At 41.7% G+C, this 19,538-nt stretch overlaps 1 protein-coding gene across 1 annotated transcript in view; it reads left to right on the plus strand.

Moving 5' to 3' along the window:
* The window catches only part of LOC144539936 (O-acyltransferase like protein-like), a 22,114-nt gene extending 3,938 nt beyond the window's left edge, over positions 1-18,176 (plus strand). The window contains exons 3-15 of the mRNA XM_078286306.1: positions 4,245-4,323; positions 4,435-4,570; positions 4,766-4,998; positions 7,073-7,276; positions 7,378-7,480; positions 7,798-7,899; positions 8,136-8,301; positions 11,510-11,589; positions 11,928-12,038; positions 13,063-13,186; positions 14,004-14,190; positions 17,294-17,436; positions 17,536-18,176. Coding sequence (XP_078142432.1) covers positions 4,245-4,323; positions 4,435-4,570; positions 4,766-4,998; positions 7,073-7,276; positions 7,378-7,480; positions 7,798-7,899; positions 8,136-8,301; positions 11,510-11,589; positions 11,928-12,038; positions 13,063-13,186; positions 14,004-14,190; positions 17,294-17,436; positions 17,536-17,640 — 1,773 coding nt within the window. The 3' untranslated portion in view covers positions 17,641-18,176. The remainder of the gene's footprint in view (positions 1-4,244; positions 4,324-4,434; positions 4,571-4,765; positions 4,999-7,072; positions 7,277-7,377; positions 7,481-7,797; positions 7,900-8,135; positions 8,302-11,509; positions 11,590-11,927; positions 12,039-13,062; positions 13,187-14,003; positions 14,191-17,293; positions 17,437-17,535) is intronic.
* The last annotated feature ends 1,362 nt before the right edge of the window (positions 18,177-19,538 follow it).

The following is a 19,538-nucleotide window of genomic DNA, read 5'->3' on the forward strand; positions in this document are numbered from 1 at the left end:
GAGCGAGACGACGTCAGTACTGGGTAGACTGGCAGTAGTTGGTAGTAACCTACTCAACCTGTTGCTGTAACTCAGTCTCAGTAAAAAACAAGGAGCGCCACCCAGTGACTTAATCTGTTACTGCAACCAAACAATGTTCCAAAAGCATAGCAGGCAGATTTGCGACTGTTACAACTGTATGTCGGGTCGGGTCGGGCTCGGTTGCTTTTTTTTTTCCATGCGTGGAAAAAAGCACAATGTTTTATGCTCCTCACTTTCTCCTGAAGCTCTGTGACACACAGGCTGCTGGGCACACACAGCCCCCCTGCGTCTCTTATATTATTTATAATTATAATAATTAATAATAAATAAATAAATAATTTATAATAATTTATAATTATAATCATATAACATCAAACACGAGTTTAACACTACAATTTGTCAAAAAACACAAATTTTATTGGGGACCCACTCAAATTACCACCTGTGGGTCCTGGAGACTCACTACACTGAAAACCTATTTACATCACTGTATATATATATATATATGTATATACACACATATACATATACACACACACACACACACACACACACACATATATATATATATTATATATATATATATCAAAAAATCTAAATCTGGCCAAAACAACTGAGGTCAACTTAATTAGACCTTAATTACAGCTTAACCTTAACCAGCTTGACCTGCTATAAATGAGACATGAGGGAACATATATAGTGGCTAGCCAAACTAAAATGATACATGAGAGGAGAAAAACTAACAGACAACAAATTAGGCATTTACACATTCAACTACCTACATTAACAAACTAATATTGGTTAAACAAACAACAACCAACATCGAATAAATAAAAAAACTCTATACAATCTTACCAGGAACATAGTTACAAAATTAACAACAACTATGCCGCTTTCCTCACCCTTTAATCTATAGGGCAGCGCCCTGGGTTTTTCACTAAATCTTAATTAAGTGATATGATACCTCTATGTTTTAAAGACTTCAATGAATTAGGCTAATTTACCCTAACCTGCCATTCTCTCTTTTCTTCATACAAAAACAACTTATAAATTACCAGGAACACAACACAAATAAGTATATTTCTTAAAAATAAAACTCTGATTTATTAATGATCAGTGTAAATAAAAGGTCAAACTGAAATAATATCTCCAGGTACAATAAATGAGCTTTACCCAAGTGTTAGATAACTAAATTAAGTGCCAGTGTATTTTGGTTCACAGGTTAACATTTACTCTTCAAGGTAAGTTGGATGATTAATGCATGTTACAATTAAGTACTCATATGCTATGGCAACTGTACAAAATAAACAATAAAATAAAATCTCTCAAATTACTGGCAATACAGGTAAGTGGGTTTCCAAAATGATGGGCAAGTATACCAACTTAACTTAGTTGCTAGGTAAGTATCAACAGGTAAGCATTAACATGTATCTCCTTTTCTAGTCTTTAACCATGTAACTCAAATCTAACCTTCCCGTTGGTGGTTTTCCTTTAAGAAACACTTTCCTTTAAGAATAAATGTAAACTCAACCTTTCACAGTAAAATGCTAATCAAGACACTTGCTTTTTATCCTTAACACATACAGCGGGGCCATACACGCACACACACACACACACGCACGCACACACACACACACACACACACACACACACACACACACACACACACACACACACACGCACAAGCTGGCAGTAATTAAATCTGAATGAATAAAAATGAATAATAAAAATGAATAATAAAAAATGAATAATAAACCCCGTTGCAGGCCTGGTCGGAGCTTGGGTGCGTTGTGGCCAAACTTACCCCTTCACTCTATACAGAGCCAAAAACAATGTTAATTCCGTACTCACAGTCTAGATGTAACGTTAGTTCGTAGTCCCGTTACTCACGGTCCTGAAGATCCAATGGCGGGTAACTGTCCCAATGCTGGCTGGAAATCCCACAGGAAAAACCCGGGCAGGGCAGAGAAGGATATCTGGCGTCCTCTCTTCCTTCACGGTTGAGAAGAAGAAACTACAGTCTCTTTACAAACTGCTCACTAACGAAAACCACTTAGCTTCAGCGCCGGTGTTAGCAAGTTAGCTGTTTAGCTTCGGCGCCGGTGTTAGCTAGTTAGCTGTGTAGCTTCGGCGCCGGTGTTAGCTAGTTAGCTGTGTAGCTTCGGTACCGGTGTTAGCTAGTTAGCTGTGTAGCTTCGGTACCGGTGTTAGCTAGGATGTTACTTAGCTTCGGTGCTGGTGCTAACAAGTATTCACGCAGTAATAAGCGGCAACAAAACGGGCTCTCTGTGAGCATATCACGTTACCAACTCACTTAGACAAAATACTATTAAACACTGACAGTTTAGACTCTGCGTCTGATTGGCTCTAGCGGCTTCTGACTCTCTTGTCTCAGCTCAACTCTCAGCCTCTACTCGCTCAGTCTCTCTCTCTCTCTCTCTCTCTCTCGGCCTCTCTCTCTCTCTCTCTCTCTCTCTCTCTCTCTCTCTCTCTCTCTCTCTCTCTCTCTCTCTCTCTCTCTCTCTCTCTCTCTCTCTCTCTCTCTCTCTCTCTCTCTCTCTCTCTCTCTCTCTCTCTCTCTCTCTCTCTCTCTCTCTCTCTCTCTCGGCCTCTCCTCAAACTCTAACCTACTCTCTCTGTAAGTCCCGCCTCCACCAATAGTATTACAGGAAAAAGGTATGTGACTGTCATCTAACGAATAAAAGGCTGCATACACGAGAACACGGTAGGTTGTACACATTTTTACACGTGCAAGGCATGTGTGTCATGATGTATGTTACTACCAAACTATACAACTCTTTGGAACTTTATCAAACTAGAATAAAGGGGCAATAAACAAACTTCAACAGGGCTACATATTGTTACATACATATATACCAAAACATATAAAATATATATAATATAATAATCATTGTGTAATCAATGGTCAGTATTTTGTATTGACTATGAATGTGCCCAGCCTCGGCTCCCTAATGGTTGGCTGAGGCTGGGGCCGTTTGGGCAGAAAGAGAGAGACCTGAGCCTCCTCATTAGGAAAAGTCTACTCTGCCTTCTCTTGTACAGTGCCTCCATGTTGTCATACCAGTCCAGTTTGTTGTTGATATGCAACCCAAGGTACTTGTAATGTAAGAAAGCCCATCAGCGACACCTAGCGTCATGAAAGAATATTACTCCCCTATGTCGGACTTTGCTGCATCAGCCGGTTACTGTGCACGCGAGGAGTGGCCATCATTCATGACAGTTCTTCCTCTTTACTTTATATTGCTGATTGTGCGTTCATGAGTACTATGTGAGTATTGGAAATTACTTTTATGTTTGCTCTCGCAGTAGTATCTGTTAATTTTGCAAACTGGAAATCCACTACCATCTCCTTTGTCGTACTGAGGTTGAGCTGCAGATGGCTCTCCTTTCACTGCTTGACAAAGCTCTCTGCCAGACTCCTCATTGCTTTCACGGATGCATCCCACAATAGAGGAGTCATCAGTACTTCTGGAGGTGGCATAAACCAGTTGAATCAGAAATCCAAGGTGTAGAGGGTGAACGATAAAGGGGACAGAGAAATGCCCTGTTACTCCACAGCATGTCTGACATATTGCTCTGGATATGGATGAACTGCGGCCTAAGGACGTTTCCAGCATCTAGTTGAATCTGTGCCTCAAAGAATTTAGGCTGCTCTGGTACTATCTAAGTGTATTGAATAAAGGTGGTACTGAGTGTTTCTACAGTGTAACGTGTATACTGTTACTCTTCCCTCTCTGTCATGCCAACTTCTCAATTGGTAGATTCTTCGGATTTGATAGCTGCCAACCTCATAGTGATGAGCTATTCCCAAGTGTAAGATAGCATAATTTCTTTTCCAAGTCTGTTTGTAAGGTCAGAGAAGTGATAAAAGTACCAAAAAAGTAAACAAAAAAGAGGACAATAATACATTTAAAGAGTAATTGAACCCTAGACCACTTTTGTAGATTTGCTGCCATCTAATGGTTAAAAGTGTGCTATTGCAATTGCCATCTGCTATTGGCTGATCTTTGGTGCCAGGTGATGTCACCAGCTGGTGTGCTCAGTAGAGTAGAATTGCCTGAGCTGGAACATTTCATCAGGGAAAGTACAACAATAATGCGCGTGGCATGCTCTATTCTGTATCTGCACTGTCAGTTTTCATATTTTAACCATTTATGTTCAAACAATGAAGGTATCTTTTGAAATAATGATGTTTTTACCAGGCCATGGTCACGTACTTTGTGGGCATTTGTGTGCCAGACTCCTGTGGGGAAGAGGAGGTGCAAATGCTGGTGGTGCACGGTCAGTGGATTTCAAGATCTTCTTTCATTGGATCTAACTGATCCATTACAGTATCATCTGATTAGACCAATATTTTTCCTTATACCTTTGACTTGTCTCATTGTTTCCCAGAGAGATTCCAGCTGGGTCAGACATCCCTCATTCCTTCTTTTCCTCCCAGCCTGGTCCCTCAGTCCACTCAAAGGATTCTCATGGTCCGCTGTTTGTCCAACACCACCACCGCAGACGCCGCAGCCATCATCTGCCTGTGAGTATATGATTAGATTTCAATAGTCTCGCCTTACTTCTTCACCTCCTCCTGTCCTATGTCCATGTGTAGCTGTTACTGTAGACTGGACTGGAGAAGTGACTCTTTTCAAGTGCAGGTCTTCATGTCAGAACTATTTTTCTTTAAAAATCGCTGGCCAATCCTCACCTACCCAAGACGCCTCTTTTCCCTCAGGTTTGTGTGTTGTGTAATCGTGGCGATTCCTCTCGTGGCGACCCTGTTTACAGCCATAATAAGGTGGAAGCGCCAAAGAGAGGTCAGTCCAAGAGCAGAGTCTTCTTCTTTGAACACCGGTCTGAATCTTAATGAGACCTGGATGCCCAATGGCTCCTCTAGTGGAGGGAATAAGAGCTACACTGCCCAACAGCAGAGTGAGATGGACAAAAGCAACTCAGAAGAAGACAGTGGTAAGTACCGTTTGTGCACTGTGTGCAGTTGCAGGTATTTGATAGTCAGTCATATAGAATCAACATAACAGTACAGAATTGTATCGTCAGCCTAGAAATGTACACTGACTGGACAAAACGTTAGGGTGACCTGCTGTTTGTATGAAATAGGCTGAGCAGGTGAATCCAGGTGAAAGCTGTGGATCCTTGTTGATTTCACTGATTAAATCCACTTCAGTCATGAAGGGGAGATGGAGGTGAGGAAACGGATTACAGAGCGTTTTTAGTCCTCTTGGCAATCAAGACATTGATTGTACACAATGGGATGCAACTCAACAGCAGAAAAGAGTTCCTAATATTTTGTATACATGAACATTTATGGATAATAGAATGTTATTAGTGAATATAGTGAACAACACAGGACCTAATATTGAGCCTTGGGCAACTCCTTTAGTTATGTTCAAAAACTGTGATCGTAGATCACCCAACACTACACATTGAGATGTAGTTTTGAAACCATCCACAGGTAATAGGATAAAAGCCAATTAATGAAAGACTCTAAGGGAATTGAACTTTATTGACCTTTATTTAACCCAAACAACAGAAGCATACAAAAATAAATGCATTCATGCAAAAGCACACAAAACATACGAATGCTTGCACAAACGTGTACAAATGCAACTATAGTATTTAATATCGAGGAATTATTGTTAATGGATTAAGCACAATTAAAAGCAAGAGCAAGTTGTTTTAAGATGAGCAAGTAGAGATGTCCTAAAAATGCGAAGAGAAGTAATGGATCTAAGAGATTTAGGCAGGCTATTCCAATCAGATGGGGCTTTGAATTTAAAGGCCCAATGCCCAATTTCTTGAGAAATTTTGGTCATTTTGATCAACTGTATCAAAAGTTTCACAGACAGATACAAAAAAAGCAGCTCAATGTTGATTACTATCCAAAGCAGTCATAATGTTGTTAACACCCACTGAAGTAGCAGAGATGTTCAGTCCTAAATCCAGATTGATGAATGCTTAAAGGAAAGTGCCAAGCACGGAAGGCCTTAAAGCAATATTCCACTTAGATTTAACATGGGAGTTACGCGGCTCTTGACTGCCATGAAAACCAGAATATAATCTACTCACCAAGATCGGATGCAGCGGGGACGAGTTTGTAATGTTTGGATTTTTACTTCCCATTCATTTGAATGAGGCCACGAAAATATCCTGAAAACTTACATTTAACACGCTTGTGAACTAGGGCTGTCAACGAATATTCTAAATTCGATTATATAATCGAATTGTAAAAAAAAACAGACATTCGATTGTGAAAATGAATATTCAATTGTGAAAAAAAAAAAAAGCAGCACTACTGCGGCTGTCTGCCTGGGCCTGGGCCGCTGCACTGAAGGCACTGCATGACGGACAGAAGTCACACAACGTCACTTTCATTGATTGAAAATGAAATGTAGGTCAAGCTGAAACGAGCGAATAATTCAACAACAACCGTGTGGTGATGATGGCAGAGAGTTCACAACCCCTCCGAGCGATCTGAAAAGCTGTTTGGAAATACTTCGGATTTTGGTCAGACGGCAAAATTGTGGAACCTCGAGATAAAGTTATATCAAATTGTTTATTTAAACCTTATTACCTAACCTTTATAAAAATTAGGCTATCGAATAACATATCAATTACGAATCATTCATTTGATCTCGCTCCGAGAGACAGCGCGTCCTCAGTTCTCACTCTAGCACCAACCAGAGAGAGAGAGAGAGAGAAAGAGGTCTACGGTCTTTAAATTAAGTTTTACGGTATAGGACATTATTTTATTTGTTTATTTTGTAATGTGTAGGTATGTAGATCTTTTAAAAAGACATGTTTATGTTGAAATAAATATACCTATACGAGTAGTTATGTCTCTCGTTGTATTGGTTTGCCCTCTTATGGACATAATGCGCAAAAATAGATATTCGAATGGTTCGAACCTGTGTGTTTTTTTAGAAGGAATAATCGAACATCATTTTTGGCCAATTTTGACAGCCCTATTGTGAACAGATTCAACAAGTTGTTGAATATTGTCTCATTGTCTCAACTGTTACAGAGAGCGCCAGACGCACTCCGCTGTGTTTTCTTCGAAGCTGTGGTTCCCAGTGCCTCCAGGCGTTCGCTCTTCAGACGACCAGCCAGGGCGTCCTTAGCACCTCCTCGGGAGGCAGCTTCTCCTCCCTGAACGGCATCCGCGCCCTCAGCCTGCTCTGGATCATCTGTGGTCACAGCTCACTTATGACCGCATTGTCCATACTGGGTGTGACCGAACTACACTTGTCTTACAACTCACCAGCACAATATTATTATTATTCATTCACTCATTTATTTTTCACTCATACTACAATGTCTCTATTGTAGATAATTCCAATACGTGGAAGAAGACAATTGAAGGCAACCCTCTGCATGTGTTTACCAATAGTGGACCTGTTTATGTGTCTGTAGACACCTTCCTGCTCCTAGGGTGAGACTGCAAAGACACTGAGTTTTAAACTTTGTTTGATTCATTTACAAAAAAGTCACATGTGAAACCCACATGTGAATTCAAAGAACATGTTTTCTGGACACACATTGGTTTCCATATGTACATAATTATAATTGAAGGTGAAATTTTTTTTTTCACATCTGAGCCAATGTGTCCAGCAAACACATACACTTTCAATTCATATGTGCATTTTCATATGAGACTTTTTGTAAGGGAATGCGAAGTAAAAACTGAGTTTTAAGTGGTCAATATTTTTTAATTCTTAAGCAGTTTGTTGAACCCGTTGTGTGTTGTAGGGGTCTCCTTAGCGCCAGGTCTCTGCTGAACTCCATCCGCAGGGCTGAGGACAAAATGAGCCCCGGTTTGGTGGCCGGCTTCTTCTTCAAGAGGTTGAAAAGGTACAGTGACATCAGTTCATCAAGTCAAACTATCAATCAATGCATCATTGAAACTCTGTCCTCAAGGTTTGGTCTAATTTAAACACCAATCCCTATACAGTACATTTCTGGACTTATTACATACAGTCAAATATAATTTCATTGGTCAGTGATGACCCTATATGAAGTGTGTTTCATGTAAATGTAAATGCTCTCTTTATCTCTTTATCTTTCTGTCTATCTTTCTTTCACCGTAGGGTCCAGCCACTGCATCTGTTCATCATGTGTCTAGACATTGGCGTCTTCTCTGTGGCTCGGCAGGGACCCTACGGGCTCCTATTTGAGGACGAGGTGAGGCGTTGTAAGAAGTATTGGTGGACCAACATACTATTGATTAACAATCTCTACGGTGTCCACGCAATGGTGAGTTGAGCCAATAATTCTACTCTACACAGGTCCTGTTCTATTTTGCCACATGAATGGCTTTGACCTCCTTTCTCTTCTCCTTTGTTCTCCTCTCTCCTACAAAAAAGTCACATGTGAAAACCCACATGTGAATTCAAAGCACATGTGCTTTTTGGACATGTTGGTTTTCATATGTGAAAATGTGAAATTTCCTGTCTCTTTGCATGTGAAATTAAGTTTTCACATGTAAAACAAATAAGGTTCAAGTTCAAGCTTCTTTATTGTCATAAGCACAAGTTCAAGTTCAAGTTTATTTGTATAGCCCTTTATCACAAGCATGTCTCAGAGGACTTTACAGAGGATGTGTCTAGCTAGATCTAACTAAACACAATCAATGGTGAACAAAATTATATAGGACAAGCATAGCGAAAAACACAAGGTAGGCAAGAGCAGATTTTAGCAAGACAAACCTATCTACCTATTCTACAGCCTAACCTACCCGGCACCCCAGCCTTAGACCCTAAATGCACACAAGGAAAAACTCCCAAGAGAAACCTTAGTAGGAAAACTTGGAAGAAACCTTGGGCGGGCTGAGAAAGTGATTAGACACAGTGTAACCAGGAGGCGGCCCTATGCTATGTTCCCAACGGCAAATTTCTATATAAATACTGTCTAGGCTAGGGTAAGAGAAAAGACTGTCGAACCCAAGCCAACGGTGCTAAGGTAGGTCGTATGATTGCGAGAATAAATAGGTTTTAAGTCTAGATTTGAAGATTTCGACAGAATTAGTTTCCCTGACTGTAAGAGGTAGCTGGTTCCAGAGATAGGGAGCTCGGTATGAGAACGCTCTACTGCCTGATGATTTTTTCTTGATTCTAGGGACAGTAAGGTAGCCAGCGTCCTGCGATCGGAGGCACGAGGGGGAATATAAGAGATGATGAGGTCGGATAGATATGATGGTGCAAGCCCATGTAACGATTTATAAGCATAATTCTAGGTTTGTAAGTTGTGAACGGTCATCAGGTCTAATTGGTATGTAAATTTGAGTATCGTCCGCGTAACAGTGAAATTTAATACCATAACTGCGGAAAATTTCACCAAGAGGTAGCATGTAAATGGAGAAAAGCAGAGGCCCCAGCACAGAGCCCTGCGGTACGCCAAAGTTAACTTTAGAGTAGTCAGATATAGTATTTTTATGTGAGACACAATGCGTTCTATCGGATAGGTTGGACAGCGCAGAGTCACGGATGCCAACATAGCTCGCTAGGCGGTTTAAGAGAATATTATCGAATGCCGCACTCAAATCAAGTAGGATAAGAACAGAAGAAGAGTCGGAATCTGAGGCGAGGAGTAGGTCGTTTACCACTTTTGTGAGAGCAGTCTCAGTGCTATGGAGAGACCTAAAGCCAGATTCAGAGGTTTCGAAAAGACTATTGCAAGAGAGGTAGTCGGTTAGTTGGGTAGAAACTATTCTTTCCAAGACTTTAGAGAGGAAGGGGAGATTGGAGATTGGTCTAAAGTTATTAAGAACATCAGGATCGAGGTTAGATTTTTTGAGCAGAGGTTTAATTACGGCTGATTTGAAGGACGAGGGCACAACGCCAGAGGAGAGAGAGGTGTTAATGATGTTGAGTAGGGAGGGGCCTAATATTGGGAGAAGTTCCTTAACCAACTTAGCGGGAAGAGGGTCAGATAGGCTGGTTATGGATTTAGAGGAAAGTACTAGACAGTCTCAAATTGTGAGAGTACGGCGGTGGTCTCTATTGCACCTAATGCACAATTAGGAGAGGGATCAACGCCCTCGGTGGGTAAAGAATTGTTAATCTCATCTCTAATACAGTCAATTTTGTGATTAGAGAAATTAAGACAATACACAACAAAACAGCGACATGCAGATAATGCTAGCTATGAAAATTCTTGAGCATAGAGCTAGCCACAACAATGTAAACAAAGTAAACAAATGCAGTATACAAACAATGCAGTAATAAAATAGCAGTGCAAAATGGTAGTGACCATCAGTAAGAAGTAATAAAAATATAAAGTGACAGAGTATATTAACAGTATAAAATAAAATATATAAATAAAATAAAATATGGACGTATGAAATAGGATGAAGATGAGATGTAAAGTGCGGCGGGCTAAACTGGGCAGTGTGCAAGTATGCATGTGTGGTATATATATGTGTGTGTGTGTGTGTGTGTGTGTGGGTTAAATGTTCAAAAGTCTTATGGCCTGGGGTAGAAGCTGTCCGTGAACTTGCTGTTTCGGTCTGGATGCTTCTGTACCGTTTGCCAGACGGTAGCAGTTCAAACAGTTTGTGGCTGGGGTGGCTGTGGTCCTTAATAATGTTCAGGGCCTTCTTCCTGCACTAGATAGTTCCAGTGGGCAGGCACTCTGGTCCAACAGTAATTCCACATCAGAACGCCATAAGTTGTTGATCATGAAGCAGACGCCTCCCCCCCTGCTCTTCCCCAACTCTGGTGTCCGGTCCTGTCTGTAAATGCTGTGTCCCTCCGGGACAATGGCGGCGTCGGGGATCGAGGGGTCCAGCCAAGTCTCCGTGAAAACCACAACGTTAAAGTTCTTAATGTCCCGTTGAAAAGCCAACCTGCTCCGAAGTTCATCTAGTTTGTTGTCCAGTGACTGGACATTCGCCAGAAGAATACTCGGGAGAGGAGGCCGGTTCTCACACTTCCTCAGCCTGACTAGAAGTCCGGCTCTTTTCCCCCTCCTGCGCGTCCTGTGCCGTTTCCCAGGTAACAACACAGGTAGCAGGTCGGGGTCGTCTGCGATGTTTGTTGTTGTCGATAGATAGATAAATAGTTTCCACCATAGATCTGATGTCCAGTAAAGTCTGTCTATCATACTGAATGATAGACGTGGTTGCCCTTGGTGACACGGTTGTCCGACATAAACACTAATAACAAAAAATTTACAAATTGCGGAGGAGCTCTCTGTATGGCAACCATGTTCGATGGCGCAGGAAGTACAATAATTAATAAAAAATATTGACATATCTAATAAGTAAATGTCATGTGACGTGAAAACCAACATGTGCTTTGAATTCATGTGGGTTTTCACATGACTTTTTTGATTTGTTTCCTTTCCTCTGATGTCCTCTTTATGTCTCTCCTCTTCTCTAGGTAAAATATCAACAACAAATCAACTGTGCCTAACTCCCTTTACTGACCTATTTCTTCATACTTATTTGCCTATTTCTCCACAGTGTGTTTCTTGGACATGGTACCTGGCTCTAGACTTCCAGTGTTATGTCACCACTCCTCTGCTGGTCTGTCTTTTCAGACGGTGAGGGATCATTCAAAAGTCTAAACCAATGAGTTAGGGAGAGAAAGCAATTTTATTTGATGGAAGGGGTGCGGAGGGGCAGATTGTTCAAAAAATCGGATGGTTTTATTGGTTAGAAATGTATATTTACATGTACTAGTGCAGCATGAGGTCAGTATGAAAGATACTCTGTTTTCCTGGAAGTAAAAGTAATAGGAGTTAATTTCATGGGGACTTTAAGTACATCAAACTTTCACCTTGGCCAAATGACTATGAATCATGAGTGTCATTACACACTACATCTGCTCAAACATTATCTTGTGTAATGTCTGATCCCTGCAATCTTCTGTTTCTATCAGGAACAGAGTGCTGTCGGCAGCAGTGGCAGCAACCCTACTGCTAATAACCAGCGTGGCCAGTGCTGTTGTAACTGCCCTCCTCCAGATTCCTGTCCATCAGCCAACTGTACTGTAAGACTCAGTGTTGGTGATCTTGTACCAATGATCTTGTACCCAAAGACAGACCATGACCTCCTCAGACCCTGGGCAACAGCATCCTTTATACCCCCCTACACACACGTACGCACAGTGGTTGCATATTATTAGGGATGGGACGATCTGCTTATCTCATGATACGATTCAATACATGATACCGGGTTCACAATTCGATACAACCACAATATAATTTGTTGAAGGGGAATACACCATCCACTCTCTGGACATGATCCGTCCATTTGGCAGGCGGCAGTGAAGCGAGTCATTTGTTAGATCTGCTGTCCCTCGTTCAAGCCTGATATTATTTGGATTGTCTATTCTGAAAAGTCGCCGCCCCTCTGTCAATTCGTACAGTTTTTACCCCGTCACTGTGAACGTCTCGCCACAGAGCCGGATCCGTGACCGTCTCTGGCCAGTCATCCTCCTCCCCAGGGTTTTTGTGGTGGACTGCCTGCTGGTTCCACAGCCAAAGGAGGTGCTACTGTTGCGCCGGCAGTGATGTTGCAGGACGAACCTCCCCGCCAGCTGTGTGTACAACTGCTGCTGCTGCTAGCCTTCTGTCGGTCAGGTCGGGAGCGGTCCTGTGGCTAACCGTAGCCTCTTCCATGCTGGTAGCATCCCATGGCTGTGCTTTAAAAAAAGCTTGAAATTGAAGGCACATTTTGAAGGATGGCTGCCTCCCTCTCGCCCTTTCCTTTCTTTAACTTGCGTTTAGTTGCTCCACTTGGAGTATGTCGATCCATAGCTAAACTATGCAAGCAAGCTAAGGCTAATAGCGGTAATTCGATCCTAGCGATCACTTGCACTCACTTGCTAGTTCATTGATTGGCAAAACCATCCTCTCCTCTCACCACAGACCAATACAAATTCTTTATTCAATGGCAAATAATCATTGTGTACTATCATTGGCTTATATCTATTCATTTTAATTTTCTTTGACTTTTTTCTGTTTTTGCTGTTTTGTCGGGCATTAATTAATATGTGTTTGTTTGTTTTGCAGAACCTCTGATGATTATTTAGTATATTACTATGATAAAATCTACACAAGATATGGGCCTTACTTGATAGGGATAATGATGGGAATATATATGACAACAAAGAAAGATCAGCTTCTAAAGCATCGGGTGAGAACTTCTGATTTCTATCACAGACATTTCTTCCAGTATTACTACACTAATTACTACTACACACTTTTATTAGAACCTTTAGTACATTATACGCACGGCGGGGGCCCACAAGAAAATCCATAAAACCTGCTGTTGGTCTATTGTAGAGGTGACCAAGTCAACTTTGCTTTGACCAAGTCAGTCTCACGTCAAGTCCCAAGTCTAAATGTAGATTACCAAGTCAAGTCCATGTCATTAATGTCAAGTCTCAAGTCTAAATGTAGAACAGCAAGTCAAGTCAGAACAAATCAAGAGTCCAGTATCAATTTAATATCTTAAAGAAAACTAAATATCTAGGACTTTTCAATGCAATATGGTTTTAATAGGATAAAAACTTGGTAAGAACATCATGAGTTTGATTTCTATAATCAGTTTCAACTTCAATAAATTCAATCATTCCATACAAATTCAGAAAACAGAATTTAAATTCAGTCGTCTGCTGGAACAAATCTCATCACTTTCAATCTAAGTCATTTACACAAACACAAGATCTCAAGTCAAGACTTTAGAAACCTTTTCAAGTCATCAAAGTACAAGTCAAGTCAAGTCTCAAGTCTTCTCTTCATGCATCAAGTCAGGTCTTAAGCAATTAAAATTATGGCTCGAGTCTGACTTGAGTCCAAGTCATGTAACTCAAGTCTAAGTCATGTGACTCGAGTCCCCACCTCTGGTCTATTGTGATATTGTTAGCTCAGGACCAAACCTACTCAACATCTGGACAACCGCTAAACTGCCGTCCGTCTTGTCTGCCTCTCCTGCTCGACTGTTGCTCCAGTGGCAAGCAGCACTGGGTTGGTTCTCCTGCATGTTAGGCTTGGCTTTGGTGGTTGGATTGGCCTACGTCCTACGGGAGGTCCCGCCCCATCCGTCTGTCCCCCATGCCCTCTATCAGGGACTGCACCGATCCCTCTGGGCCCTGGCTGTAGCCTGGATCATACTGGCCTGTGAGGAGGGCTATGGAGGTGAGTCTAGAGTGAGGATGTTCCCCAATCTGAATACCATGTTTTCAGCAAAGCATGAATATTGCATTTAAACGAATATTTGTTCCTTCCAATTTTTTTTCTGTTCAGTACAGCTGGGATGTTTTGTTTCCCCATCGCTCCAGACTACTGGTCTTCACAAAATCAGACTTAGTGAAGTTTGAGTAGAGGCACAGCAGCCAAACATAAAGGCTTTTTCTCCCAGGGAAGCTTTTGATTTTATTTTTCGTCATTTTCATCACCCTTACAAAAAAGTCACGTGAAAATCCGTGTGAATTCAAAGCACATCTGCTTTTTGGACACACAAATTTCAATTCATAGGTGTAAAGTGTTTTTTTTTTCACCTACAAAGAGACAATTCACAGGTGAAAATGTCGTTTTCACGTGGGTTTTCACGTTTGACTTTTTTGCAATGAATAATCAAATTAAACAACAAGCAGAGGTAAAATGAAATTGAGGATTTAAAAACTCGATCCAAAGATATACTATAAACTAGTCTCAGCACCTGTGTCCTGGCTCGAGGGACCGTGGGCCTTCTCGATTGCAGTCACACGATGTTCAATTGCTACAGACACCGCCCGTAAATCTTCACAGGCGTTTGTTTGGGCTTCGAGAGTTCTCCTCAAACAGCAAATGTCCTTATTTACTTGTTCCATTCTACCCAGCAACGCCGAGACATCAATGTGATCAAACGAGACTAGTGGAAGTTCATCTAAATAGTGTGAGACGAACCTTGGTATATTCTCCCCGCACTCATTTAGTACCTTCAAGCACGTTTTTACGTTATTAATGTCCTTCTGTGTTCCCTTGTGAGAAACACAGCGTTGTGAGGTTTTGGGACCGACCTCAAATAGAAGCTCCTTGGAAATTTCTATCCACTCTGAGCTGAAGTTATTCGTGGCCAGCAAAACAATTTCATCTTGACTCAATGTTCTCATCTTGACAACAAGGAAATTCATCTTCTATAATCACCTTGCCATCAATTGTTCTGTATATCTCCGGTTTGGTTAGTGAACAAACATTGCCAGCTCTACGCCATGTAGCTTCCGACACTTCCGACGCCATCTTGGCAGCCATGTAAGATTCAATTTCAATAAGTTTAAAATTGAATGAACGGAATAAACTTCCCCAATCTCCAGCTGGTTTATCCTGCCATCCAAACATTATTTTCTGCGCACACTGCAGCATTAAGTATTAGGCTACCTTAGTTACACGAGTCTTTGGAAAATGGCCTCCTGAATCTTTTTTTTTTTTTCGGGTTGCGGATCGGTTTCGGGTCGTTGTTTTACGAGTATGAAAATGGGTCAGGCGGGTTCCGACGTGTGTCGGATCGGGCGGTCGCAGGTTGAAAAAACCTGACCCGCGCATCACTACTATAAACACTAAAAACTGGGTTCATGCAGTTCATACTCGCATGCAAGCCATGATTTTGTTTTTCTGTTTACAGTTGTTTATGGCTGTGGTTGTTTGTGGGTGTGTTTATAAAAGCCTATGCTTATGGTGACATAACATCTAGGTTGTTGTTTGTTAAAGCCCCTACATGTAAAATTTGTATGTGATTCTATCATCCTCCAATTGATTTTGATACCATAAAGGTTTGTCAGTAGAAAAATGAGACCAACGCAGAGAAAATTGCTTTAGTCTATGTGTTGCTTTCAGTCTGTTCATTCTCTGTGCCCCGAACTGTGCCGTGCTGACTTACGGCCGAAAGGAGGCGCCTCCACCAAACCAGGAAGACAACAGCCGCAGTTTGAATGCAGGCTAGTTGCTTAGATTGAACAGCGTGAAGCTAATCAATATGGCAGATAGTGGTAACATGGAAGACAGGACTGTAACTGCTCGACCCTCTGCAACAAAACAAAACAAGAAGCCTTTGACAGAAGAGGCTGAAAGGGCTAAGAAGGAGAGGGAGGGGGAGAGCCCCCGGGAGCCCCACGGACCGATTGAAGGTCCCCGGCCCCCTGGTCCACAGCAGCCCGGAGCCCCTCTGTAAGAGGCTGAAAGAGCCAAGAAGGAGAGTGGCGAAGCACGGGGTCAGACCAGCGTTGACCGCGGCCGGGCGTTCACTCGTCGGAGAGCTCCGGGAGCTGAAGGTGTACTGAAGTTTTTAACAATTTTATTTAGGACCAGTATGGTTTATATCTGCGGTTATGTGTACTGGCATAGTTTATTTATGTAGTCAGCTACCTGTACAGCTACTAAGCTATATAACCTAACCTATAGTATATTAGCTTCACTTGTCTGTACATAGCCGGCTGCCGACAGAGAGCGGGGCACAGTTGTGTTTGCCTTTGCATTTGGGGAAGGGAAAGAAACCATCATAGCAACTTATATCAGCGAGCAGACACCGCCGTTCCTCCTGTCCAGTGTGTGTGCGTTGTAATTGCATTGTTTATAGTCTGCATTTGCCGTCTGGTTGCCACGGTTACGTTGGTTCTGCCTTCTGCCACCTTGATCAGCCGTAATCACTACAATTAATACAACTCCACGCTCGGATTATGTTACTTGATTCGTGTTTAGTCTAGTTTGTTAGCGGTAGCATTTTGCATTAGCTGCAGCTTATAGCATCAGAATAGTAAATGTTGGATAGGCTGTTCACAACGACAGCGATCCCCCAAACATCTGTTAACCTTCAGTGTGACCTTCAATGGGAGAAAAATCTGGCAAAGCGAGGCTGGTAGCCGGCGATATTTCTTTAGGTACGTTTATTTTACCCATAGCCTTTATGAACGGTTTGTCCTTAAGGGCTTCCGTCGCCTAGTAGCTTTGCTGTGTGTTTACAAAATGTGTTGCGGTTTCTGTCGCCCTCTAGTGGTCAGAAAAAATTAGCTTAGTGTAGTTTTAAATGTACTTCATTATCATTGATATGTCATTGTAAAACCACACGTTTAATGCTTTAATATCTCAACAATAGCAATGGCAATGTTTATAAGGGAAAGAAAAAGCGAAGAATTAGAAATTTTAACTTTTCAGTCTAAGCCACACCCACGTTTTATTGAAGCCCCGCCCACTTCCAGTTAAATATCCAGTACACTTCATTTTGTTCTACATTTCTCTCTCTCTCTCTCTCTCTCTCTCTCACCAGGCTTTATCAAGCGTCTGTTGTCTCTGGGTCTCTGGGTTCCTCTCTCCAACATTAGCTATGCCTGCTATGTGGTTCACCCTGTGATAATGATCTTCTACAACGGCACACAGGAGACTCAGATCCACTACACCGACCTCAACTTTGTGAGCATATTTCATTTGTTTCAATTTTTATCATGAAATTTGATGTGTTTTCCATGTGCGTCTGTCAGCATGACAGATGCCTCCTCTCTCCATCTCTAGATGTACCTGTTCAGCGGCCTGTTGGCTCTCACGCTGGTGGCAGGCTACGTTCTGACGGTGCTGGTGGAGAAACCCTTCCTCCTCCTGAACGGGAGCCGTGGATAGAGACAAGCCAGCACACAGTCAAGAACCTGACCGGTTACTAATACATTTCTCCCAATCTGGGCTGGGGGGCGGTGTAACGAAAAAAAACACTGCTGAAAACCCACATGTGCTTTTTGGACACATGTTGGTTTTCCTATTTTCATTTTTTTCCCATCACATTTTCACCTGCGAATTGTCTCTTTGCATGTGAAATGAAAGTTGTCACATGTGAAGCAAACACAAGCAGGTGAAAATGTGGAGAAAAGGTTCACATGTGGAAAAGAAAACACTTATTCTAGAAATTGAAATTTTTACATCTGAAGTAAAAACTGTCAGGTGTCGTCAGAATACAACGTGAGAAAAAGTGTTTCATGTGAAAACCGACATGCGTCCAGAAGGCACGTGTGCTTTGAATTCACATGTGGGTTTTCACATGTGACTAAGCACTGAACCTCCTTGTCTTTAATGAATAAAGTGGGGCCGTAGCCTGTAGTTTGGGGGCCGGTGTCATATCACCCAGTTGTCCAAGTCCAGTTGCCTGTTTGCTCTGGAAAATGAATGTCTAATAATTTCTAATAAAGCATATTTTCCTACGGGACTGTTGTCTCTTGGATGCCGTCTATGACTCCGGACTCTGCTTTATACAGTTAGCCTGAACTCTTTAGGTTTATTACAATATAATAATAATACACTTTATTTGCACAGCACCTGTCTTAAGTGTTACAAAGTGCTTCACAAAACAAATACAAAATACAGCAGTAAAACACAATAAAAACACAAAAAAGGATTAGAAAACAGAATTTAAAAAGGTAAAACATAAGGAAAAGATATAAAAGAGGATTGTACAAAAGGGTGATTAGGTCACGGACATTTTAATGACTTTCCTAATGTTCTATAATTAGTTGTAATGTTAACTGCCATTTAATCAACTCCTGTGTTTATTGGCTGAGAAATGACTCAATCATTCCAATGACCAATAGGAATGCCCCATTTCCTACTCCACTCTATTCAGCATGTAGTCAAATTCAGCCAGTTCTTCACAAGATGCCAGCGAGTGGATCGTTCCTACCTGCTCTCCTTATCGTTAGTAGAACAAGTTCAGGGTGTTCCTTAGTTCCCCCCCCCCCCCCCCACACACACACACACACACGCACACACGTGTTCTAGTGAAGTAAAGACAGATAACAAAGCACATGGCTTTTTTTCACTAACCATTGAGCAACAACAGAGGAGTCATTTTACTGTTCTGAGCTTATCATGCAAGAACCTTCATTCTGCTAGAAACTGGTTTACTTTCTGCAGCGATTCAGCAGGTTTCAGGCTTCCTGTATTATCAGCATATCTGCTTTTACACTCAGAATCCACTCAGAACAACCCAGCAGAGCAGAGTAATGCTTTTAATCAAATATCAACATTCAGATTTCATACGACATTTAATCCCAGATCGAGATAAGAAACTGTTCACGTGCAGAGAGGAAGAAAAGTGTGAATTTTTTTTTTTTTTTTGGATTATCAGATAATAAAACACAAATTTCGATACAGAGGTGATTCTTGCCAAACCTGTTGGAGCTCCTTCCCCCACATTTCACCTACAAGATACACCTTAGATTTTAAAACAAACGGATATCAAAGTTGACAGTCAGGATTACACAATACTATGAGTCTCCACAGTGCCAGCACAGGGGAAATGTCTACTATTCTGGGTATTTCTTCAAATCACAATCATCCAGGTTCGGGCTGAGATCAAGCAGCGGTGACGGGAGATTCTCTGTGAGAATCGCTCACTGGGGTTTTGTTACCATTAGGTAATTAAGACTACAGTACAGCAGTAGTAAAAAGTAGTGTGTACCTCACGTTTTGCTGAATGACACCAAAAGAAATGGCTTCATTTCAGCGGGGCGTCGCAGATCAGAGATAGC

This window comes from Centroberyx gerrardi, chromosome 2 (genome assembly GCF_048128805.1).
Source record: "Centroberyx gerrardi isolate f3 chromosome 2, fCenGer3.hap1.cur.20231027, whole genome shotgun sequence".
Classification (NCBI taxonomy): Eukaryota; Metazoa; Chordata; class Actinopteri; order Beryciformes; family Berycidae; genus Centroberyx; species Centroberyx gerrardi.